The sequence below is a fragment of the Anarrhichthys ocellatus genome, unplaced genomic scaffold (assembly GCF_004355925.1).
Source record: "Anarrhichthys ocellatus isolate YVR2014 unplaced genomic scaffold, GSC_Weel_1.0 scaffold117, whole genome shotgun sequence".
In the NCBI taxonomy this organism is placed as follows: Eukaryota; Metazoa; Chordata; class Actinopteri; order Perciformes; family Anarhichadidae; genus Anarrhichthys; species Anarrhichthys ocellatus.
The window spans coordinates 686371-710680 of NW_022280147.1; the positions used below are offsets into that span (position 1 = coordinate 686371).

Sequence of the window (24310 nt, forward strand, 5' to 3'; positions counted from 1 at the left end):
TCACCCTTTCCTGGATTCTGTGGGTTCAGACCAATCTAACCATATAAGACGCATAGCTACGTTTTTGGATCTTTGACGTTCCAAACAGTTTTGCGATAGCTGGCCCTCAAAGTCAGCTCAAATGCTTATATTACAAAAAATGTCATATCTCCTGAACACTTTGAGCTATTGGGGCCACAAATTATGGACATGTGATGTCTGAGGGACCATGACAAAAGTAGGTGCTATTCAGTCAATAGGTGGTGATGAAGCAGCATCATCTTATTACAAATCAAGGAATCTCTGTCCGTCTTTAAGTTTGTGTGTGTGTGTCCTTTGCGTATCTCCAGAACTGTTTGTCAGATCTACTTCACACTTGGCAGGTGTATTGCTGGGGAACAATGAATGTGCACCGTAGAAGTTGGTGCACGACCCATATGATCAAATTTTGAAAAAAAGCATTCTATGCAGAAGTGGAGGCGGGGCTTCAGGGCTCTGTGGACTGAGTCCAACTTGTCGTCCGCAGCGGGCCTGTGAGTTCACTGTTGCTGCTGGATGTACTAACGTTACAACCAAGTCGTCCTCACTTCCCTGGAGTCAAAGGGTGATGGGCGATTCTCGAGGACGCAGCAAGCAGCACTTCTAGGGGCCGAGCAATCCGCCTGCTCCAAACAGGCACTGCATTAGTACTGTAAAGCTGGCGAACAGCAAATTAGGATTGGAATGGAGTATTCAATCGAACACAAGTCAGACGCAGCTCGCATATTGTAGCTCATGCCAATGAGGTAACAATCTGAATGGAGAATTTGTTGCATTTCGCTGCTTCAAATTCAAAAACATGAGATGTGGTATTTAAATTTGACTGCAGACACTATTGGCTGCAGTGTGAATCCTTAAGACTGTGGAGGTTTGATTCATTTCAGCAGCACATCAAGTGTCTCTTTGTTAAAATGTTATTGGAAGATGCTTAGGAGGACAGAAAACTTTAATTTCACGCAGACAATGTGCAGAAATAACATTCGACGTGACACACTAAACTGACGCCCGAGCCGTTCTTCATCATGTGGCTGCATCACATCTGCTCAGGCTCAAAAGAAAAGTTTCCCTTAACTTCCAATGCATGGATATTTATTTTTCAGAAGGGGGGCGGGATGGCGGGTAGAGGGTTGAAGGAGTCTTGTCACATTACATGTACCTGTCTGTGCACGTCTTCACTCGCAGCTGTCATCTCACCTGACAGGTCTATCAGTGTCCACGGCTGATCAGAACGCGTCCCTCAGCCTGACAGGCTGAACCGACAGCGCGGCAATCCAGACTGACAGCTCCTCAGGTAGCTGGTGGAGGGGGGTAGGGGAGGTGGAAGAATCTGGGGGGGGGGGGCGAGAGGCAAGACAACGGCCGCTGAGGAGTAAAAGAAGAACACATGCAACCACGACAAGGGGAGTAAATTAAAGTGCCGCTTTGCTGAATTTCCTCAAAACCATCTGATAATGAAGTGCTCCTGAGATGACGCTTTGTAACTCAGCGATTGTTGCCAGACATTACCTTTAAAACCGCCATAAAAGCCCAGAATCCTCTTTATCGTGGAAAGAAACGCAGGGTGCCAGTTTGACTATTTTTAAGCAAATTGAGTCTCATCGTTTTACGACAAACACATTGAACCGAGGCCAAACCGCTCCGTTAACGCGGAGTTGTACGTGTTCCAGAGAAAAAACACCTGCGGGATGTGCTTTGGTTTAACCCATGAAAGGTTTAAATCGAGTGTCTATGATCACACCTTGGGGGGGGGGGGGGAGCCCCCTCTCAGCTCATTCCCCTCTTTCGACAAAAAATAAATAAATCTGTCTTTATCTTGTCAAAAGCCATCGAAAACAAGCCCATCCGGAACGCCTCGACGACACGAGGGCGAGACAAAACGGGAGAAACCTACGAGCTCCAGAGCGAGGACTCATTTGATCGGCTTAGCCACGCTCTCCTGGCTTCTCATGTACGAGGAGTAATTAGCAATTAACAATCGGGGTTTAACGAGATCCAGTTATTATCTGTAAGCAAGAGGGGGGGGGGACTTTTGAGTTGGGACTGCATTATAATTCCCATGCTACTCGAGTTTGACATGAAAAAATAAATATATAAATTTAAAAAAAAGAGCGAGGGACCCAAGCAGTAATTCTCTCATTTTCACGACATCTCTGGGCCATTTTTTTTCCTTCTTCTTAAATTCCCAGATCAAACAGGCTGCAACAAAAGGCCCCAAATCCCCACCCCCCCTGCTCTCCTCCTTCTCCTGCTCTCTCTTTCCAAAATTAGTTAAGCCTCTCAGCTCCATCATCCTCAACATGGCTCGCATCAACAAACCCTACGCTGCATCGCAAATGCTGCATAGCCTCAGAAATCAATCCATCTCTCTCTCTCTCTCACACTCACACACACACACACTCTCCTCATGCAACCCCCTCCCTCTAAACACGCAAAAGATGAGGGGGGGGACAAAACTTCTCATATGTCACTCTGAATTTGTACTTACAGGCTAAAACACATAGTACCGCCACAGCCACTGAAGTTTGTGATTTCGCCCCCCCTCTTTCACTTGGCTAACTGTTTGTCTTTGTCTTTTCCGGGGGAATATGTTCAGTCAGAAGGCTGCTGAAAACAAAGAAAAATACAAAAATAAAAATCATGCGAGGATGACAGATGGGGTGATTCGGACGCGGAGACAGGAGAGGAAAGTAAACAATCTGGAATAAGGCCGCTGTCCGCCTTCATCGCGCTGACACATTCCGGCCTTTTGGTTGCTACTTCTGATTACCTCATCCTCTGCCACTACCCCGGCTGTTTACCATCTCCACTCACAAGGTGGTGATTCAGGATTTTCAATTTCAACTTTCCCTCCCTCTCTGTTATCGTCTTTCCACGGGCGAAGCGTCCGCGCCAGCACTCCCGCCCTTTAACGTGCACCTTCCCTTTACTCTTCAAAAGTTTACGGCGACTGCTCGCTCCGACTTCTGAGGTGAAGCGGGGGCGCCTGATGCCAAAAGCTGACTCGGAGGGTTGTTGCCCAGGAAGAGGTGCTCGTTGCTGAGCTCTTAAGTGATCCTGTTTCACACACTTGTCAGTTCCTCCAGGGCTGGCAGGTCCTCCGCTGCCTCCGAGCTAGCTGCTTTTCAGGGCTGTCACCGGAGTGGTTAACGTTAATCTAATGCTAATATTCGTGTTCGCTCGTTCCCTTGAGCTGAGGACACCTGCCTCTTCAACAGACAGGCCTCTGGTAGCATCAAGGCTGTTAGCATCCATAGGTCACTCTTTACTTCGTTAGCCGTCCTGCCTGTCTCACCTCGAGCTACACAGAGGAGTAAAAACAAATCCGAAACGCCACTCAATCGCCCCGCTCATCCTCCGAGGAGAAATGACCATTTCATCTTCAACCAATCCTGAAATCGAGTGCCGGTCCAGCAAAGCGTGAACTCATCCGGACCACAACCCCCCCCCCTCCCATCAATTTAATCATCTCCCGTCCACAGATTTCCAAGCTAATTATTCCAGCCTTTAATTATTCCACCCGACTGCCGTTGAGATCTCTTAAAGACGGCCGGATTAGTGGATTTTGGAGTATTAGCTCGGAGGGTTGGCAGACCTCTGCACTGTGATTCAGGGGAGCTGAGAAGCGCATCTTCAAAAGGTACCTTGAGCAGCACCTCCACGGGATCATTACACGGTATAAATCCACGTTAAGTTGCTTAAAAGCGTGTAAAGGTGAGCCGTGTTTAGGCGCAGCCACTTTTGAGGGAGGAGGCTAACCGAGTGTGACTCGTACGTCGCGACGGTGACACAGTTTAAAGCCACTTTGGGGAGGAATTGTTTACAAGTCACTTAAAGGGCTTATGTCAACTTGGGTCAACATCAAGGCCTGAGGGGAAACTTCCATGATTTTTTTTCCTTTCTCCAGATTAAATTGGCACACTTTACACACTGCAATGTCACGCTCTGTGTTCAAAGAATTGATTTAAGCTACCACCTTTCAAAATCAAATGAGTCAATCACCCTTTGTAAACTAATTGTCGATTCAGATTTTGCAGGCTGAGATTCACACAGAAGGGTTAACCCTAAGTTCACCGCTATTGAAAATCCATCGCTGCGTTTGGAGTGCAGTCGTGATGTCTCCGGTCGACTGCCAAGTTAAAACTGCTCATGCTCGTTAAAGATGCTACCCCTCCTCTGAACTCCCCACCCCAGAACTCAACATGGAGAGCAGCCCGTCCATTGGCTGACAGACAACTGAGACGTTTTGAAAGCAGGTCGGGAAAGGTTAGAGCAAGGAACATGGAGCGGGGCGGTGAAAAAGACAAAAAGAATCTTGCTTTTTAAACAATTATTTTATTAGGAGCCTTGATGCTATTAAAATGCCCCAGATACATTCACCCTATAGTTCTCAATTAGACCTGACAGCTGCTGCATTACCAACAATAAATATAGCAAAGGGCTGCACCTCAGGCCGGGAAGGACCCCTAACTATGACCCTGATATTTAATGATGAAAACAAGCAAGCGCATGCATGTGCACATCCACGCATGGGCTTGTGTGCGTGCACACACACACTCTCTCTGTGCTGTGGCTCCTTATTACACAAGCGCATTAGGGGCCTGTGAAAAGAACAGCATCTCCAGGGTTTATAAATGCATTGCAGATAGGACACATGAAAGTACACCTTTACACACTTAAAGGGCAGAGAGGGCAACACAAAAATATGCAGATCATGTGTTCTGCTAAAAATGGTTTCCCTTTAAAGATGTATTTTCACACAACAGTGCGTTTAATCAAAAATATTTTCTGTTTTTGTGATGTCTCCAAAAGGATGAAGCCTAATGAATTTGGAGATCCACTGCCTTTTCTTCCAGCACCACCAGCAAGTAAAATTGTATTTATAATATAAATATTTTAACATCTATAAAATTGATTGGCAAAAAACTTTTATGGTTTCCAGACAAAGAATCCTGATGATTTTTGTGATGCCCTGACTTCTACTATTCGATGAGTAACCATTTTGGAAATTTGGAGCAGACATGGACGTTCCCTACAAGGGGAATAATTTCGGATTCCAAAAGCGATCCGGTGCCATCGACTGTCCAGTACTTTGGTTTATCCAACATTTCTGCAAAACGTAACATAAGCCCAGTGTTGCCGACTCCTTTCCCCATGAAAGTAGAGGGCAGCACTGGCTCTGAAAGCTGCTAAACTCCCACTCCACTCCCCCAGAATGATCATTCTGAACGTAAACAATGAACATTGCTACAGTTAGTACTCACAGTTGTTAAGCTAGCAGCTTATTGAAGACTCCGGTGACAATCAGGTAGGTAGATAGACAGGCTTTTAACAGTTCTGTTACAGCCACAGATAACAGATGCTTTTTTTTTTGTCAGAGCATTTGATTCATTGATTGCTGTCGGGATGTAAAGAGAATTTCAACAAAAACAACAAAAAGCTTTGGGTAAATACATCAGCTATCCATCCCATATGATGTGAACTCTGCTATTGGCTGAATATACGTTGTGAATGGAAAACAGATGACAAACGGAGATCACACTTGTGCTTTGAGAGGAAAACAAGTGCCCATTAGCAAAGATATAAATATCTCCATAATAAATTCCAATACAATAAACAAACAGTGCAGACTAAGTACAAAACAATCACGCACGCCGTCAGGGGAAACAGACTTCTTTACTGGATAGAAATTTCGACTAAACATTTAGTAATTTACAGTACTGTCCGTCAAGCTGTCAGTAAAAGACTTGACGGGGCTTTGAACGGTCAAATGGAACATACAGACAAGGAGCAATCGTGATGGACAAAACAAACAAACGGTAAACAACGGTCTTTTGCGTCGTCCCTACAGCTCTTTGTGATGAACATGTAGTCAATACATATCACATATCACCAAATATCTTTCACAGCTAGGCAGCATCTTCCTGTCATAGTTTCAAGTTTCACTTCAAAATAAAGGTCCTTTACATCATTTCAGCCTGATCCCATACAATTGTGTGACATGTTTATGCGTCTGCTTTATTGTTATAATATTTTGTTGTTGTAGGTATGATGCAGTGTCTGGACATCTAGACTCTTCTTCACCAAAGTGGCTTCTCACTAAAACACAAAGGGAAGCACTGAGAGGCAAGCATTTCAAAGTGAAACGATGTGGAATTCACAGAGCCTGTGTGCAAACCATTCTCACCGTGCTACTACAGTACAGCACATTTCCACGAATGTAGGTCTCTGCATACTCTTATACAGGTACACAACACAAACACACACACACTCCCTTAGGCAGCTCTCCAGGCATGTCATTAAGCTAGAGGGTACTAGAGTTTCCCGTTGGCGAAGGCTCCCTCTTGGAACTGAGGGATGAAGCTCTTGAAGTACGCCCTGAGAGAGAGAGAGAGAGAGAGAGAGAGAGAGAGAGAGAGAGAGAGAGAACAGCAAATAAAACATCAAAATGTGACAATAATTGTGTTTCAACTGCTTCAAAGCATCCAACACATTCACTGGGTCAGTCCCAGCATGTATTAAAATGCAGATGGTGTTTACATGTTACAATTACAACAGTGCATGAGATATCTACTCTCCACGTGTTAACGCTCTGGAGGGAAACACAGGCGACTCATCTGCAAGTAAAAAACAGCAGTCCACAAGGTATTCAGCCACAGGTGGTGCATTCAGGGTTGTGTGCGTACGTGTCAGATGACACTCATGCAAATAGTTCATTTTTGGAAATATGCTTACTTTCTTGCAGAGGGATAGATCACTCTCATATCTGTTGGTTTAATTTGTTAGCTTAGCATCAAGACTCGAAGGAAGGGGAATTAGCTAGCCTGACTTTGCCCAAAAACTGCCAAACAGTTTTGGTTTTACAGGGAATTATGTGCGACTATTTCTTGGCCAGGCCAGTGACTTCCTGAAATTCTTTTTTGACAAGTCTAAATCTCCATATTTTCATTTAAAGCTGCTATTGGGAACTTTCATTTGTGTTGATTTTGACGGCCCATGTGGACAAAAGTGGCAGTGTTTCCATGAGTACCGCCGCATTCTGTCATAAAGATCTGCAGCGGCCAGACCCCTCAATTTACTGCAGCAGGGTCTGACAGTGTGCCTGGCTCAGTCCTGGTTCTGGTTCTTCTCTTTTCTCTCAAGCAAACCCAGCAATACGGCCTGGGCCTCCAGCAGCGTGGGGTTGGCTCTGCTTCATGTCGGAGCTCTGACTGCAGTAAAGTCAGATCTGGGTCTGTCCGCTGGTGAACCTGCATGCCGTAAATCATTTTGTCTGATGTCGCGGGGAATCAAATCCAGTGACGGGCATTCTCCCAAGAAATTGGTGAAAAAAGGCAGACTGACCCAAATGGTCAGCTTTCCATGTGGTAAGAAACAATAGTATTATCCCCGAAAAGCTATCAAAGGCTTTTCAAGCCTTTTATATCAGCAGTTTCTTTTTGTTGAAGTAGGATCACGCTGTATATGAAACGATAAGTATTATTCCTTAGGACTGTAGATGAACAGATAGTTTGTTAGTTGACTAACCAAGCAGTTACGTTTAGCGAAATTAGCTAATAGACAAGTTTTTTTTAGTTTGGACTCAGAGACAATTATTTGTAAATCGCTTCTTCAGTTTAGTTGGACAGCTTGGGGAGGTTCCACTGCTTGTCCTGACAGACATTGTTAAGTTAGCATGACCATAGTCAGAATGCCTACAAATATGAGAATAAAACCCAAGTCAAAGTTGTTATAGTCAAAAGAGATGGTCATCCAGATTTGTTTTTGAGGAGACATTTAGATGTATTGAGATGAACCAAAGAGTACAAAAAGAACACATTATGTATTGCTTTCCCAGCCTTTTTAGTCGCTTGCTCAGATCTTTCAAATATTTACAGCAGTCATTAACCTTCGTCATGCACAAAGCAAACACTTCTCAGGCTGCAGCTGATGCCTATAGATCTACTCTCATGGGGTCGTGCCAGTTTATGTTTACTGAAGGTGGAATCAAATCTGTGAGCATTGAATAATGGCCCGTGTGCAGTGCAGTCCAGACAATATGGTCCTATTGTATGATAGATCTAATGAAGCTCATACATGATATTCATCATGATAAATGACATTGTGTGACTTGTCAGAAACAGTTCCAGTGGGCTTTAATGGACCTTGTGGAGAACTGAGGATTTAAAAAGACCTGCAAAGCATTCTGTTGCTTTTTAGTTTTTAGTTGTCCACTATTTTATTTGAACTCTCTATGTGCAAAATGTTTTAAATTGAGGAATTTCCAAAATGCATTGGATCTAATGAGTCAGAATCCACTCACTTGGCCCTCTTTGCCATCTCATTGCCGTCCCAGCGAGGGCTGTAGGGATACGACTTCTGCACCTGAGAATAGAGCTGGCCGCTGCTGGTGAAGTGGTACACGGACTGGAAGGTGAGGGTGGGCTGGTCCCTAGGGAAGTACAGCGGGAGGTCCACTACGAGGGGCAGAGGGAGGTAGGGGGAGGAAAAAGAGGATTATGTGGTTACCGCTTCAGCTGTGATCCAGGCTGATCAGAAAAACAGACCTCGTGACTTTCCTACCGTGTACTAGGAAGCAAAAGTCCTTCCACATAAGTAGAAGAGTGAGTTTTGTGAATCCCTCGGCATCGTACTCCACCACGCCCCTGCAATGCACACACATTGGTTTCTTGCAAATCATTTCAAACCAACAGTACTTTCTTGTCAAAAGACAGAGCCAGTGATGAATGAATGCCCGCTGGACACATGCTGTGATCACTTCAGCGCACAATGTGGTTCTTCTCTAGTCGACTCACATTCCAAAGTGGCTGAGGAAGGCGGCGATGTACTCTCTCCTCTTGTGATAGCCTTGGATGACATACTGCACCTAGAGGAAAGAAAGTGGAAGGTTTAGCAAACACAGCATTTCAATATTAATTAATACAGCTAACCCCTCGCGACCGCATTTGGGGACCTTTATGATGGAAGTAAATGACGGCCATTCCCAAGCTTAAGTTGTTGCAGCAATTTTTGGGTTGATACTATTTGTTTCACAGATTTAGTGCTAAATTTAACAATTTTTTTTACCACTCGTAAATTATTAAAAATGAAAAAAACAAAATCCTTTTAAAATATTACATTAAGACACCAAGACCTTGAGGAACACCATGGGGAAATATATTCTTTGATTTGGTGTCAAAAACTTTTGACATTTGGAGATTTCGCCAAGAATTGTATTTTTCGGCAATTGGACAAAGACTTGGCTTCTGTTCTGAAACTGCTCAGAAACTTTCTTACAATCCATAAACAGAGGAAAGCCATAAATCCTCTGAATGCCCAGTTTTGTGATTAGCATAAAGTCAGTATGTCTGCGTGTATTGGTGTCATCAAAACACCGATATCTTCACTCAGAGTTGTCAAATGGTATGTGCTACACCCAGATTTTTAACAACATCTTTGCTCAATTAATATTTAACATGAATGTAAAGACCAAAATCAAAAGACACATATCTGTTGGAATGCAGACAAGCTGGGTAAAAAGGTTGAAAATAAGCTGTATAACATAAAGCAAAGTAGTTATTTAAGGTTGTGACTTCCAAATAAGTTGCTCCAGTGGTGCCGAAATCCTCCAGAATCATGATACAATTGAACATTTAAATGTAGACCGTGGCACACCCAAAACTGAGATTAAGACGTATTATCAATAAGTGCCAAAGGTCTGTTGACAATACATCCATTTGTTCACCAGTTTGACTGCAGTGGGGTCTGAATACAGGCCAGTGTTTATTTTGCTGGTTACAGGTCACGTTATCATATTGTCCTATAATTTATTGAAGTGAACAGGAAAACCTGAGGGAAACTGAATGACATCAGCGCAACACTCAAACCGTGTAACACGAAAGGCGAGAAATACAGCCACCAAAACTCTACCAGGAAGTTTGGAGTGATCAGTGGCTGTCTGATCAGATCTCACCAAAGATGGGATTGGATCCTTTCATGCAAATCCAGTATTCTGTCAGAAATTATTGACAGAGCGAACCTATGAATAATAATAATAAGGCCAGTTCCCAATCAGCTTCACAGACAAGTATTGATTGTACATCGAACAAAGGGCTAAATTATCACACAAGTATTATAATAACTGAAAACCTGGCAACAATGGGTCACTCCCTTAAAGGAAAAGTAGCTAATTCACACCCAAAGAGTCAATTGATTCTTCTGTAGGCTCTTTTTAAAAATGTAATTGCCGGAGGGATGTTAAAAGTTACCAAATACACAATCATTAACTTACTAACACTTTGCATTATATTGTACTAGACTGCCTTGTCTGTCTAAAAACAAAAGCATGACATCGTATGGTGCTACGGTAATCTAACTCCATAAAATAGGTCTATAGGTGCTTGATGTCAAACCACAGAGCCTAATAATGTAGAACGCTTTTTGACATTTGATTGGTAGAAAGTAAAGGAAGTAAAGGAAAACATCAACAGAAGGGGGGATGATGTTATTACCACACGATTATAGGTCCTAGACCCCTGGCCTGGAACAATACCCTCGCAGCGTTGCAACATCTTTCATGCATACCCTGTTTAATGAACAGGAATATTGCTTTCAATCTCATCAACTGCATTCCCCCTTTTAACCCCCCTCACCACATGTCCTGTACGCATGGTTTCAGGGTCTGTCTTACACTGAATCAGGCCTCTACAGGCAGAACTAACTCTCAGTCTGCCGGCCGTGCTGTACATACTAGCGGAGAGGCGTCGACAGCGAACCTACCCAGAATGTAAACAATGCCTCGGACAGTAGAGAGATTAAGAGAGCTGAACCTTCTTTGAAATGGTTGCTTTCACTTTAAAAGCAGAAGGCGCAGAGCACAAAAGTGGCATTACATGCAATCTTTGAACAGGTGAATTTAAATGTCACAGTACAAAGTCTCACCAAGCTTACCACTTGACAGCCAAATAAGCTGGTGTTAAGAGCTCTACTACCATAGGGTCTGTCAAACGCTCTCTGCTCGAGGCACTGTGTTCATTTTCGTAAGACTTTACATGGAGCCTCTACATTCAGGTTCTTAAATGTATTCTGTATTTTCATACCTTTCTCATTTCATATAAGGTTGTCTTTGTAGTACACTGACGGGGGAGGTCACAAAGAATGGCCGCTCATTGCAACATGAATTGTGCATTACTTGCAATCGCTATTTCCATAGACACTGCGTTAATGATATTACGGCGCAAACATGCAATTTGCCTTTTTTAAAAATTGCATCTGATTGCAATGTGGCGAAGGTTGTCTCTGCGTCAAGAATACAGTAGGGAGAACAATGGCGGAGGGGAAAAAAGATAAATGACATTTTGACCGACGAGGTTCAGAGGCCTTCCTCAAACCTTCAGACAATGTGACAAGACAAACTGTATTGGAGCTTTGAAATACCCAGTCACCCAGAACTTAATTGGCAAATAGCACAGGAGCACCAAGATGCTATTTGCTTGGCAGCGTAGTTTTGGGTGCATCGCACCCTTTTGCGGGTGCTTTGACACTTGGATGGTTCCTTTTCGTCTTATATGTGCAGGTTTAGCGGCTGCAAAAGCAGCGCAGTCCTTTTGAGAATTTGCCCCGTAGCGTATTGCCCCAACACAACTGCTACTTGTCAGCGATGGTATCATGAATACACATGAAAGCCTTTTTGCTGGGCGGCGACACGTTTTCAAAAATACTTAAGCATATTTAAAAACCAGCGAGTGAGTTGGACATTTTGAATGAAATAAAAAAACAAAGAAAAACTAAATTCGATCACATGAACTTTCCAACACAAGAACAGGTTTCTCCTCTCACATAACCGACATGTGCTTAGCGCATGTTGACAGGTGTGATGAAGTATTATCTTTCCAAAGAGGAGAAGCTCAGGGCTTGCTTGACTGTTGAGCATCCTAGGCAGGTGAGAAAGCCTGCAGTCAAGCCAGCCAGCTGTGAAGGTGACCTGCTGCATTCACCTCAGCAGGGATGGTTATGTATCAGTGCACCTGGGCAAGGCCGGCGAAGTTCAGATTACTAAACTACGCGGAAAAAACCTGCCGCAGAGATTAGACTATTTACACTATTTAATCAAATGTGAAATCCCACCAATGGGAATATTTTGAAGTTCTACATAGAGGAATGTTCCGAGAGGCGACTGCATTTTAGATCCAGTTTCCAGTCTCAAAATATCTGGATTCACTAAACTCCGAGGCTAACTAATCTCTTATCAAACCTTTTTTGCTCTTCACATTCTTAGTAGCATAAAGCAATGTACAAAACATCCATGTAGCGGGCTTATTCTTAGCCTGAGCTGACCCCCACTCACCAATCTCTAGAAAGAGATCCTGCATTTGAATGCAGAATCTGAAGGTAACAGGGGACAAGATTTATGGTATCGGAAGCGTTCTGGTTTCCACTTGTAGTCCGAGGAGTATCAACCAATCACGTTGGAGCAGGCTTTGGTTGAATGCAGGTAAACAGCCCGTGTGGAAAGCAAAAAAGGGGGGAACGGATTGGCCGAAATGCAATCTGGGAACCCCCCACCTATCGTCTGCTGAAGATTTTGCTTTTTTAAGCTTGAAATCAGCTTGTAAACTGGCTACTTGTGAACCAATCCGGTCGTACACCTCGCCCTCTCAACTCCATTCTCGTGTTTCAAGTTGCTGATCGGAATGTAAACAACAACCCAAGCACGGAGAAGGAGGTCTTGGCTAAATCGTCGTCAGACAGACAGCCGGTGGGTTTAGAGACTGATACAGCATCAGCTGAAGCTACTAAACATTCATGCAGTCACAGATATATGGTGGCTTTGCCGGGAAGCCTCAAGGGACAGTCTGTGTTGCCGATTTGGCAACTTTCTTGGTAGATTTAGCAACTTTTGGAGCCAGTGGTGCTAGCTACTTTTATTGGAAAAGGGTTGGCAACACTGGGCTGTTTTTTTTTTGTTTTTTTTTCTTCTCTTGCTCGTTTCTCAAGATTATCAACTCGGCCTTGAAGGTTATCTACCAGCTACAATTATATTTCAATCTCAAGCAGGTGAAGTTGTAGTGCTGTCCACCTCCTACGACCAGCAAAGGTAGAGAAAAATATATCTCTTAAAATGGCAAACATTATTTTTCTAATAAATTTCAGAATACAGCGATCATTTGGACAAATGGTGAACTTCTGGAAAGAATAAAAGTTTCAGGAGATAAACTGAGCCTCTGTTGAAGAGTAATGTGGTATTGGTACCAGTGCATCGACAGCACATTGCATAATAAAAGTAAAAGCATTGCAATATATTGCCATAAGAACACGTAGTAAAATGCTGGGGTTCATCTGAGGAGTGCATACATAATGAATAAAGCTGGAGACAGTGGTGCCTCACCCGCTTGCTACTGCATGGTTGTGATTACTCATCAGCCATGTATGAATAACGGCATTTTGTGAAAGAGGAAAGTAGTAATCTCTGATCTGTGTGTCTGTCTGTGTGTGTTTGTGTGTGTGAGAGAGACGGGTCTCATATCTGCAAGAGCTCTTAAACACAGACACACATTGTGACTCAGACTCCTGTTCAATTATGTTTACATGGGACAGTGGAGGCGGCAATTGAGCCTTCTCAAAAGCTGCAGGGCCACATACTAAATAAGCTGTTTATCTAGTAACGTGACTGTGTGTGTGTGTGTGTGTGTGTGTTATTCAAGGGAACTGTGGATCACTGAACTTTCGCACCCATACTGAGAAAGGACTCCCAGCCCCACCACCAGCGTCACCGGGACTTGCAGCCAGATCTCTCTATTGGCTGCCTGGAGGTTTGAGTGATGCAAGGCAGGTGATCTTGCTCTGCAGGTATTCAAACCTGCCTGCGAACCGCGACTCCCTCACCCGCTCGTCCACATATTGTGTCTGTGCATGTGTGGGGAGTGTGATGCAATAGCACCGGAAGTGCTTCCTGCTGTGTGATTGAGAAATCTCTCTCTCTCTCTGTCACATACGCATTCGCACCGCCCCCAGCTTTCATTTGTATAAAGAGTGACTGATCTGATGTCTGAGTACAAAACGCATTTTAAAGGATCAATGTCATCCTGATCTGATAAGATCCATCTCCAAATACTAAAGCAAAATCATTGGAAAAGACGTCAGAGCTTGTTGACTACTTGACATTTATGGATAAATAAAAATGTTTATTATGTTAATGAAAGGAGAAAGCACACACAGTATACTTTTAATTGATCTCAGCCAGAGCAGAAATGTCACATGAACCACTAGTACCACTGTTTGTACTGTACATGTCGGATCTGTAGTGTAAAACTGTTTATGTATAATCTCTCACATTCTGCATTTCATCTGCACAGTCTACTTTTTTTTCACTACCTACTGTTACTGCTGCACACATTTCATTCTGTTCATATCTAGGGTGTTAATATCTTCCCTTCACCATCTATTCTACCCTTTACTCTGAATATTACTGTTCATTCTGTACTTTACTCTGCACCTCTGGTTGGATGCTGGACTGCCTTTTGTTGTCTCAGCACAATGACAATTAAGTCGAATCTAATCTAATAGCATTTTGGACATTATCTTCGTATTTGCAACGAAGTATCATCCAGAGGTTAGAACTAGACCCCACCAGCAACCGCAACCTTTATTTGGATTTTGACTGAACTACACATCTGTAAAGTTTCGTGACTTCACCTCGCACAGTCGAGGTGCTATGGCGGTGACAAAAGTCTGTCCACAGTCACACACAAACGAGACTCACAAGGTGGAAACAATACCAGTGTCGCTGTCGCAGCTGGTAAGTAAAATGACTCACTGCTAAGTTTGCTCTCTACTCAGCTTTCTGGGAAATCCGCTCACACAGCTCATCACTCTTTTCGTTATGTACGGTGAGGAAGTCACTGTACAGATAATTCTGCCCAGTGATTCATGTGCTGTGCATTACTTTGGTGGCAGGGTTGCACTGAGCGAAACATAGACGTTTGTGTTGATAATGATCAGAAATAGCCCTCTTCCACGGAGTGGCAACCTGTGTGAATGTGGAAAATATTCAGTCCAAAAAAGAAAAACTAGGGTAAAGTTCGTTACAAAAAACATTTGAAACGGCCAGGCGACCACTACGATTGTTTTGCTAACCGTGCTTCTCTTCTTGCTGTCCACTTTGCATAGCATGTGTGAAAATGTATTTAGAATGCCAGCAATGAGAACACACATTGTGTAATATACCAGCTACGAACTGAAATGTTGGATTGATGATTATCTTGATAACACATCTGGATACAGGCACAGGGTGACCGCTCCACAAAAGCAAAGTCAAAACATCTCCATTCACCCCTGGTGGCTGGCTGCAGCATAGGTCATAAGCCCCGCCCCCATTCATGTTAGCAGATGGGACATGGGGCAAACTAAAAAAAATCAAAGTACACCTCAAATAAAGTTTTCCCAAAGATGGATTCTGTCATGTAAGGTATTTAGGTATTTATAGAGATATTCTGGTCAGTTGTGTCGTTCTAGCCAAACAGCTACCGATGCTAACGTAGCAGCTAGGTGCTTCAAACTAACGCGCTGCGGCCGTGCTCGTGATTGGCTTCGGGCGGATGTAGGGCGGGACCTCGATGCCGCGGCACCAACGCAAGATGGCAGCGCTTTTTACACAGCGTGAGGAAGTGGGGACGTGACGTCCATCTATAAATACCACTTATGGTGTAAAAACACCATCAGACAATGAGCTAGAACACACACGGTAAAGAGGAACCTGACAAAGTGGAAAAAGTAGCTGAAGATGACAACTTTAATTATACTGCTTTCACCTTACTATCACTATCATGTCAAGAAACACAAAAAGGATGATTTCACTGAAATAGTTTGAAAGCAACTAATTCCTGGTCCTGTATGTACATACTGTAGGAGATGACTGAGAAGCCCTCAGGGTCTATTAGGTCCTGGAGCTGATTTTCGTGAGTAATTCTTTAATGATGCAGACGCCAGGTGCTGCCACCATCGCCCAGCACAATCCTTGTCACAGCCACAGCTGTGAGCACAGTGTGCGGCAGTTAAGTTGTGTCAATACAATCACAGCATCTGGAATACGTGGGAGGGAATAATTGATGGTTTTAAAAGAGCAAAATGACTGCACAGCCCGTCCTCGAAATAATTACAAGAATGATGTCTTTTTCTTACAAGCAATAACAGATCCAAAGAAGCCGAATATTGTTTTGTGTTTTTGCTTAAATGTCCAGCTTCTGTCTTCCTCTGATGACTCTACTTATTACCTCTGCTTACTCGGGCAAAGCTCAGCTTACTTTCTTTCGGCTAGAAGTGACTCCAAAGAAATCTCAATGCTGCTTCTGCCACACAAATGAGCCACGTGTCTGCTAATTGCAGACTGGGTTAATTGCTACTGTATGCTGTCAGCCAACGATTAGTAACATTCTGAGATCCAAGAACAAGGTACAAAAATGGCTGTTTTATGACCGTTAAGTTCACAAAAAGCCTGAACTATATGGACCAAAACGATTGCTACAAACTCAAACAATAGGCGTGTAAAAGTCTGTTACAATGGTATGTAAAGTTCACTCGTCATCAGGGCATGCGAGCGGAGCGGGAGAATTTCCGCTGACGGAGCTGTTTGTTCCCTCCGCTCAGATTTCACTCCGCTCCACTCAAATGGCTTACACTATTTATTGGTTTATTTGATAAGGGACAGTGCACATTAATAAAAACATTGCTGGATATGCGCCAGAGTTAGCCAAGAGGCTATTTTTCATCTGCAGTCCCAGAGAAGACTTATTTTGCTCCAAAGAAGTCCAAAATCTGTATAGTATTTGGTTTTGGGCTGTAGGCTACCGAATGTCTTTTCTGTTTTTTAACAATCCAAGTATCTACTGAAGCTGTCTAATGAAACTTAGAATGTCTGTCAACACCATGAAAAAAAAAAATCCTTCGACAAAATCTTCAATTTAAATAAAATATAACAAAAGCTGAATATTTTGCTGGATATAAACATGTTTGGAAACGATTAAATCTGCCATCATTGTGACTTTTAGACTTCACAACGTTCTGGAGTTACTGGAAATGTTTGGATCACACAATTGTGAAGCAATCCTTCACAGCCGCCACGGGAATCTAATCCGACAATTAGTATAATATTAACAACGTTAGTGTAAGCTGATCTTTAGCTGCAACTTTGCAGAAATACAAGTTCTAAACAGAATGAATTGATATAGATGTTTAAAAAAAACAAAACTGCCAGCATTCAAATGTTGACTGAATTGAAATGTAAATGATATTCTGGGTGGGGATCGGCATGCTTCGGACTCACGGTGTGAGCGGTAGCTACCGGATTGAAATTGACTGAAGAGTTGCGGTGACATTGTGAGCAAGACTCCTCTTTTGCTTGTGTCACCGCCGCCTTTATTTGCTATTGACGCTGCTTTGCAACATGCCTTTCCGAACGCAGGCTGTGGCCTCCGTGACTCTTTCAGGGAGGCGGAGGGAGCGGTCCTGACACTGCTGGACTTAAACACCCGGAGACATGGAGGTCAGCTGGGGACACGAGTGTTCCAGGCACCCGGGGGGGGGGGGGGGGGGGGGGGATGTGGATAGGCATTTCTCCTGAGGGAAATGGCATTACATCGTGTCTACACTGCATATCTACCTGTCAACCTGCGGAGGCCAAGGAGCGCTCAGACAGCCTATGGAGGTTGGCCAGTACGCCCACGTCGGCAGATGCCAGATACACGTGCATGAGTGCCCATACAGACGTACGGACACGCATACACACACACACACACACACCTTGACAAAAGACATCCCTCAGTGGACACACGCTTTGCTGCACCAATGCTTACAAATACGCAATAAATGATTCCCAAACCTGTCACACACATTAAAGTTACTATGAGGAACTTTTAACTGACTATGAAACAGTCCGTATTTAACGCTGATGCCTCTTTATGACCTACATAAATAAAGGAGACCATCAGCAAGACGATTTGTCAGCGGCGCCACCTGGACGGATTCAGCTTGAAATCAGATGAAATGATGCAGATTCACCAGAAACTCCTTCAGCAACTAGCCCACCACAGACAGGACCCAGATCAGATCAACACAATTTAAAGTTCCTCATAGTAGCTGTAAGAAATCTTGCTCCTAGATAACATTCCTTAACATTAGAGGTTACAAACCGTTTGACATTGACATACACAAAAAACATATCTAACCAGGCTGTATAAAGGTTAAATGAGTTATATCAAACACTGTTACCTTGTTGTTGAGTAACTGGCACACTTGGGGGACATAGTCAATTAGGCATCCTCCACTGGGGAATGCTGGGATATGAAGTGCCGTGGAGCCTCCCAGAGCACTGATTGAATACAAAAAGACAACAGTTAGCCTGTAAACACACAAACTCAGATTACACAAAACATGCAGTTACTACCATGTTCTCTTTGCCACTATACAACAATTATTAGGACAACTCAAAGCTTTGTGTCACATCCTGCCTTCATGGAAATTTGTGTAAACCACTGAGCAAAACAAAACAAAACAAGAACCGAGCACTGCTAGTTGGCTACTGAAGTTCTGGAATTAAAAACATAGGAGTGGCTCATGCCTGTGGAATCCTCCTCATTCTCATTCACTCGTCAAGTTATCCTGCTTAAATCCTGCAGCACAGCTCCATTAGTGATTAGTGCATGCTTGTTTAATCAGGGAATCTGCTGCTGCAGCTCCCTAGTGACTAGCCAACCGAAGTAGTCACTCCCTCGTTTTTTTTCTGATCTGGGGTAAAAGAAACAGAGGGAATACCCTGAGGACGGGTTAAAGGTCTTAAGGAACCGCTCATTGGCTTTTAATGCTCATTTAAAGACACATAGTGGAGGGTTTCTTCTGCCGCTTTCTATTTTTATTTATCTTCATTATAGCAGGACAGTCGGAGGGCATTCAGAGACGCTATGTCGTTATTGTAAACGGCATGCTGAAGTGGATGACTGCCGTTTACCAGGTTAAGCATGCATGATGCATGTAAATAGTCCACATTATGCAACATTATGTCAAAGATCACGTATGTTGAGATGCAGGCCCTAAGGCTTATCCTTTAGCTGATCAGAAAGGTTATGAAGGTAAAACTCGACAATAGTGAGTCGCAGACCAAGGCCATGATCCCTCCAAATCCATCACATCATCCAAACGCTGTTCTGAAGTCTTTTTGAACCAAGTCCAAGTCACGCCTCAAGTCTTTGAGACGCCAAGCATAGTAGGAAAACACAAAACACTCGTTTTTCTTTAATGGGAACTAGGCATTTAAGGTCCAGTTCCAAGTGTTGGATCATTAATCACATACAATCATACTTATCTGTTTGGTAACATTAAGACCAGGATAAGTGCTGATACTGAAGAAGACATTTTAGGAAAAACTATTGAAATCAAGCAACGCAATGCACAAGGGCTCAGACCTGAAGCCGCTTGAGAAGTGAAAAAGTCAAGCTTAACTACAGGAGCAGCTCTTATCACAAGCTTACAAAAGAAACTGTCGACAGATTTAAGTTGACTCACTATATTTAAAATGATCAATACTTTTTACAAACTATTCAGTACCAGTTGAGTTCATTTAAAATCTTAAGGCAGCAGTAACTCATATTTCTACGTTGAAACAACCTTATATTTCTACAGCATATTCATAGTTTTACAGTGTAATGTGACCAGCTTTCCATAAAGCTAGCAGTGCTGCACACAAATGAGTCCAAGCGCATGCTATTCATTTTAAAGGTCAGTAAGATACACATCTATAGAAGGAGAGAAAGCAACATTAGAATCTAAAGGCCTTTGCACACCAAGTTTGTACACACTTAAAAAAATAAATGACAATCACATTTACACACCGACAGGTTTAATTTCGTATCCGTCAGAGTTGTTTGGCCGCTCAGAGCCACCGTAAATGCAAACATCATCTGAAATAGCATCTGGTTTAATTGGTTCATTCATCACCCAGCACAAAGCGCTTTACGACAAACAAAGTGAGGAATACAGAGATGCATGAATTTAAAGATAGATTGTGGCAGGTGATGGTAGAACAGCTTGGAATGGGAGATGGTCGTAAACAAAGGATGTACGAAAGATTAGACAGTAGTGATTGAGCTCTCGGCAGCTAAACGACAGCTTCTTGATAATGTCATTCATTTATTAGCCACATTTGGGGCTAGCGCTATCCATTGAAACCATGTAATTAATTCAGTTTTGTCTTGTTTTAAAATGTTTCAGAACAAATAAAATAATAAAACACATCACACTCAGTGTGCAAGGTGCCTGTGCGCAACTGTTGACGGATAAAAGAAAAAGCATAATTACACAGATTTGGTGTGCAAAGACCGTAAGTTTGTAATGTCATCAACAAATTACCAAAGATTAGTGCAGATTGAGTGCACAAAAAAGGTCATCTCAACATTTATGCTGTATGAGCATTAATACAAAAAAAACATAATTAGAAAATTCCCCTCTGATGTGGCATAAAAAAAATTGGTTGATCCTAATAATTAGTACAGTTGTCAAATTAAATCATAATAATAATCTTAAATATTAACAAAAAGGAAAAGGAGCTCTTTCAATAACTAAATGCAGGAACCAGCGCATATTGTAAATAATGTGTGCATCAGAATCATTTTCATAGCTTTGGAGAGGAAAATAGACAATATGTTTGAAACTATTACGCTACTCATTTATGTGTAAACGCTAATACATATTGTGAATTATGGATGATTATTGAATATGAATTTAGAGTTTTTTCCATTTTATTCTGGAGCCAGCAGCTGAAGGCGTTTCAGCTTCACCTTGTTTCTGAAGGTGTGCATTAGGTTATTGAGACATTGCATGAATCCTGGTTATGTTATAAATGATTCATGAAGGTTTGGCAGGGATCCAAAAGACATAGATTATTCAACAGAGCACTTTTTCAGTAGTTATGGGCAGCTTGCCTTCAATTTGGGTCTTAAGAGCAGACGGGTCGCAAGACCACAGCTGTTCATCATTCCTCCGCAGCCACTACGAAATTTTGTTCATGGTGTATGACAATGTTTGTATTGGTGTATGAAAAGGTTTTCCACCAAAAGCTGAACGGCAGTGACTGACACCAAAGTTATGAGGATTGCACAATTTTGAAAATTCCAAAGAAAAGTCGGGGGAGTAGTGAAGAGGGAGGTGGAGCACATCATCATGCGCTCCACCTGCCATCATTACCAAACACCACAAATGTTTATGGGGAAATGACGTCCTAACAGAGTTCAGGAAAAGGTCAACAGGGACAGGACTCAGCCTTGACTGGCCTGGGAGGAGTATTTAGAATAACTAAAGAAGGTGTTCTCCTGCTCCGACTAGAAAACAGCTGGTTTCTCATCAGCTGCTCATCTGAAACATAGAAATACTGATGAGTCTGGATTTACTCAAATTGACGAAAGATAAGAATCCCATCCATCCACTAAGTTTCAAATGCAATAACAGCTTTTACTAAGATCCCCGGTCCAAGTTTTGTCTTTTTGCAAAATGATACTCAACTGAATATTAATAAGGTCTTATTCACAGAGATGTCATACAGACTGTCATGAATCCATTTTCACTGTCAAAATCCTTTTCTCCAGAACTCCAAAGCCACCATTTACAGTAGGCTTTGTGCACATAATTAGCATTAGCTTGTGCATTTTGCCGTGCACCAACAAATGGTCGATTGAAAATGGCTTGCAGCAAAGAGGAGAGAAGCCTTTGAAAATGAGAATCTGAATGATGCCCATCTATCCTCCCACAGGTCTAAGAATAGCTCCATATCATTCAGATGGAAATGCAGACAGAGGCAAAAAAAAGATGGTGGTGGTGTGTTCGTCACTCATATGTGTCAATGGCAGGCATGTGAACAGAATGTCATGCATTTTGGATTTCAATGGTTTTGCTCCTTGAACGCTCAATTGAATGGAGGCTGACGTGACACCGACCTCTTGTAGAATCTTACAAAAGGTCTTCCAATTTTCACACACTCAGTTTTAAAATAGTGGTTTTACTTTGACCTTACTGGTCTAGTCTAAGAGTCCAAATTTACATTTACCTTTGACGTCAGGCCATGGTCCACATGTAGACCCACTTGAAACTCATTCAGTTTATTTCTATCCATCCATTTTGTCTGTCAGTGGATTCAAACCCAGCTCATTGCTGTGAGGAGACCATGCTTTTATTCCACACTTAATAAATACTTAAGTGAGCTAAAACCAAGAAACTTTGTGGCAAGAGACATTTAAAAAAACAACATTAAAAGCTTAGCAAAGACAGTTACTACTTCTGTCAAGCTAATTCAGGCAACCAAAGCCATTGTTACAGCAGAACATGTAATCAGACGTTATAAAAAGCACAGGGCCATAAAACAGCTGCACAGCTGGAATTTAAGTGTTTTTCAAGCTAGGTTTCAACGCAGTACTTGGCATACAACTTCCACTTTCTGTTTTCAATTTAAGTTAAATAAATTGAATTTCATCATTGTCAGCATGCTGTGAAGCAGATAGCTTCCTCTCAGGCAGCTCAAGCTGATGCATGATAGTCAACAGATGCGCAAGGCGATGGTCACATGATCACCAGGGCTGGTACCAATGAGCTACTTTTAGTGTCTCTACTCAATAGGAAGTGGAAAATGTGGTGAGGGGGGGTTAAAACAATGATGAAAATGAATGCAGCCAAATATCCTGACTTTTAGTACCCTGATGTGAGTGAAGCTCTAAAGAAATGCTGCATCTTACATTCCCCATAATGCAACCAAAGGCAGTATTTTGGGGGCGTCTCTGCAGGACGGAGCTTCAGTTGGCGGCTGCCTCAGCTTGGATTCAACCGGCAAAATCCCCAGCGGGCCGGTGGAGTGCTGGGTCTAACCTGTAGCACCTGCAACAGGAAGTCTGCCGATCCGGTGGGGAGTCAGGGCAGTCCCCCCCAGGATCAGACACTGTTGCTGGGGTTTGCTCTGGCCGAATTCGGGGCTAACTGATAACGGTAGTTCGGGCCCGTCTCCCGGAGCTGCTGCACGCTCTGCTCTCGTCAAAGAATTCTCTTGATGGTGGGGAGGCAAGGGTGCAAGTCTTTCTCGTTTGTGCCACCTTGGATTTAATCTAATGAACAAACTAGCAAAACGTACACGGACCTCGGATGTATTATTGACGAGACCTGGGTGCAGCTCTACTTCTCCACTCTCATGTTGGACAGAGCGCAGACTTGCAGACGCTACAGTGACGAACTTTCGCCTCACGAGGTAGAAGTGGTACGGACGGCGAGGGCTAGCTGGTTAGCATGCTCATTTAAGTAGATATCTCTGCAACACAATACACAGACGTCTTTGACATAACGTTGACACTGACAACGTCATTAAGGTTATTTTCTCATGCTTGAGAAAGAATGTTCCCCTTTCACCAGACAGAGGGCTGGGAGAACACTCAGCACAGTGACACGCTCTAGGTGACATGTTGTTAAGAAAAGGTTTGACAGGGATTGTTCCGAGTCTGTGTGCGCGCAAATACATATTCATATCTTAGTTTCAAAATCTAAAGGAAACAATAGGTAACATGTTCCTGAAATTGTACGGCATCTATATTAATATGCCAATGTTCTCAGACCAGTATGAGCTTTTAGATTGCTTCAAACCTAGCTTCCTGTGGGTGGGCTCACAATCCAGACCATAATTGGTGTTTTATTTTCCGAGTGGCACCCTGAAGAGTCCTCGCTTCAGTCTCCACTGGTGACATCGCTCTCGACACTACCCACACATACCGGAGTCACCATGCAGACATGCTGCCTAGCGCAGCCCCTCTGAGCAATGCGACCCACTGTATGACATATTTACAGTAGACAGTGGGACATGCATGCCTGTAAACAAACACACACACATACACACTCATGCTGTACAGCGACAGGGCTGCCTGTGACTTCATCAACCAAAGAGATTATCCTCCGTGACTCAGGTGGATGGTGACGAAGCTCAGTTTGTTTATTTGTGTGTGGTTTTGTAGGTGCCTGCGTGCGAGCGAGCGAGCGTGCGTGCGAGAGAGAGAGAGAAAGAGAGAGAGAGAGAGAGAGAGAGAGAGAGAGAGAGTGTGTGTGTGTGTGTGACAGTGTGCAGTGACAGCGTGAGAGCAGATAAAGGCTCAATTGGAAAAGAGGGCAGACATGATTCATTACCAAAGTGAAAGATGAGGCCAAGAAGAACTGTTTGGAGATTCAAATGTGGTTTCAAAGCAGCAACATTTCCATTTTGATTGCCTTCTTGGTTTCCTAAAGCCTGGGGGGGGGGGGGGGGGGG

General features: G+C 43.2%; 1 protein-coding gene across 4 annotated transcripts in view; it reads right to left on the bottom strand.

Annotated features, from left to right (window-relative positions):
• Positions 1 to 3488: 3488 nt before the first annotated feature.
• babam2 (BRISC and BRCA1 A complex member 2) overlaps positions 3489 to 24310 on the bottom strand; it is a 103557-nt gene continuing 82735 nt past the window's right edge. For all 4 annotated transcript variants that reach the window (XM_031876852.1, XM_031876850.1, XM_031876851.1 and 1 more), the window contains exons 8-12: positions 18259 to 18358; positions 8811 to 8881; positions 8578 to 8660; positions 8318 to 8471; positions 3489 to 6393 (exon numbers count right to left, since the gene is read on the bottom strand). In XM_031876852.1, the coding sequence (XP_031732712.1) occupies positions 6330 to 6393; positions 8318 to 8471; positions 8578 to 8660; positions 8811 to 8881; positions 18259 to 18358 (472 nt within the window). In that variant the 3' untranslated portion in view covers positions 3489 to 6329. The remainder of the gene's footprint in view (positions 6394 to 8317; positions 8472 to 8577; positions 8661 to 8810; positions 8882 to 18258; positions 18359 to 24310) is intronic.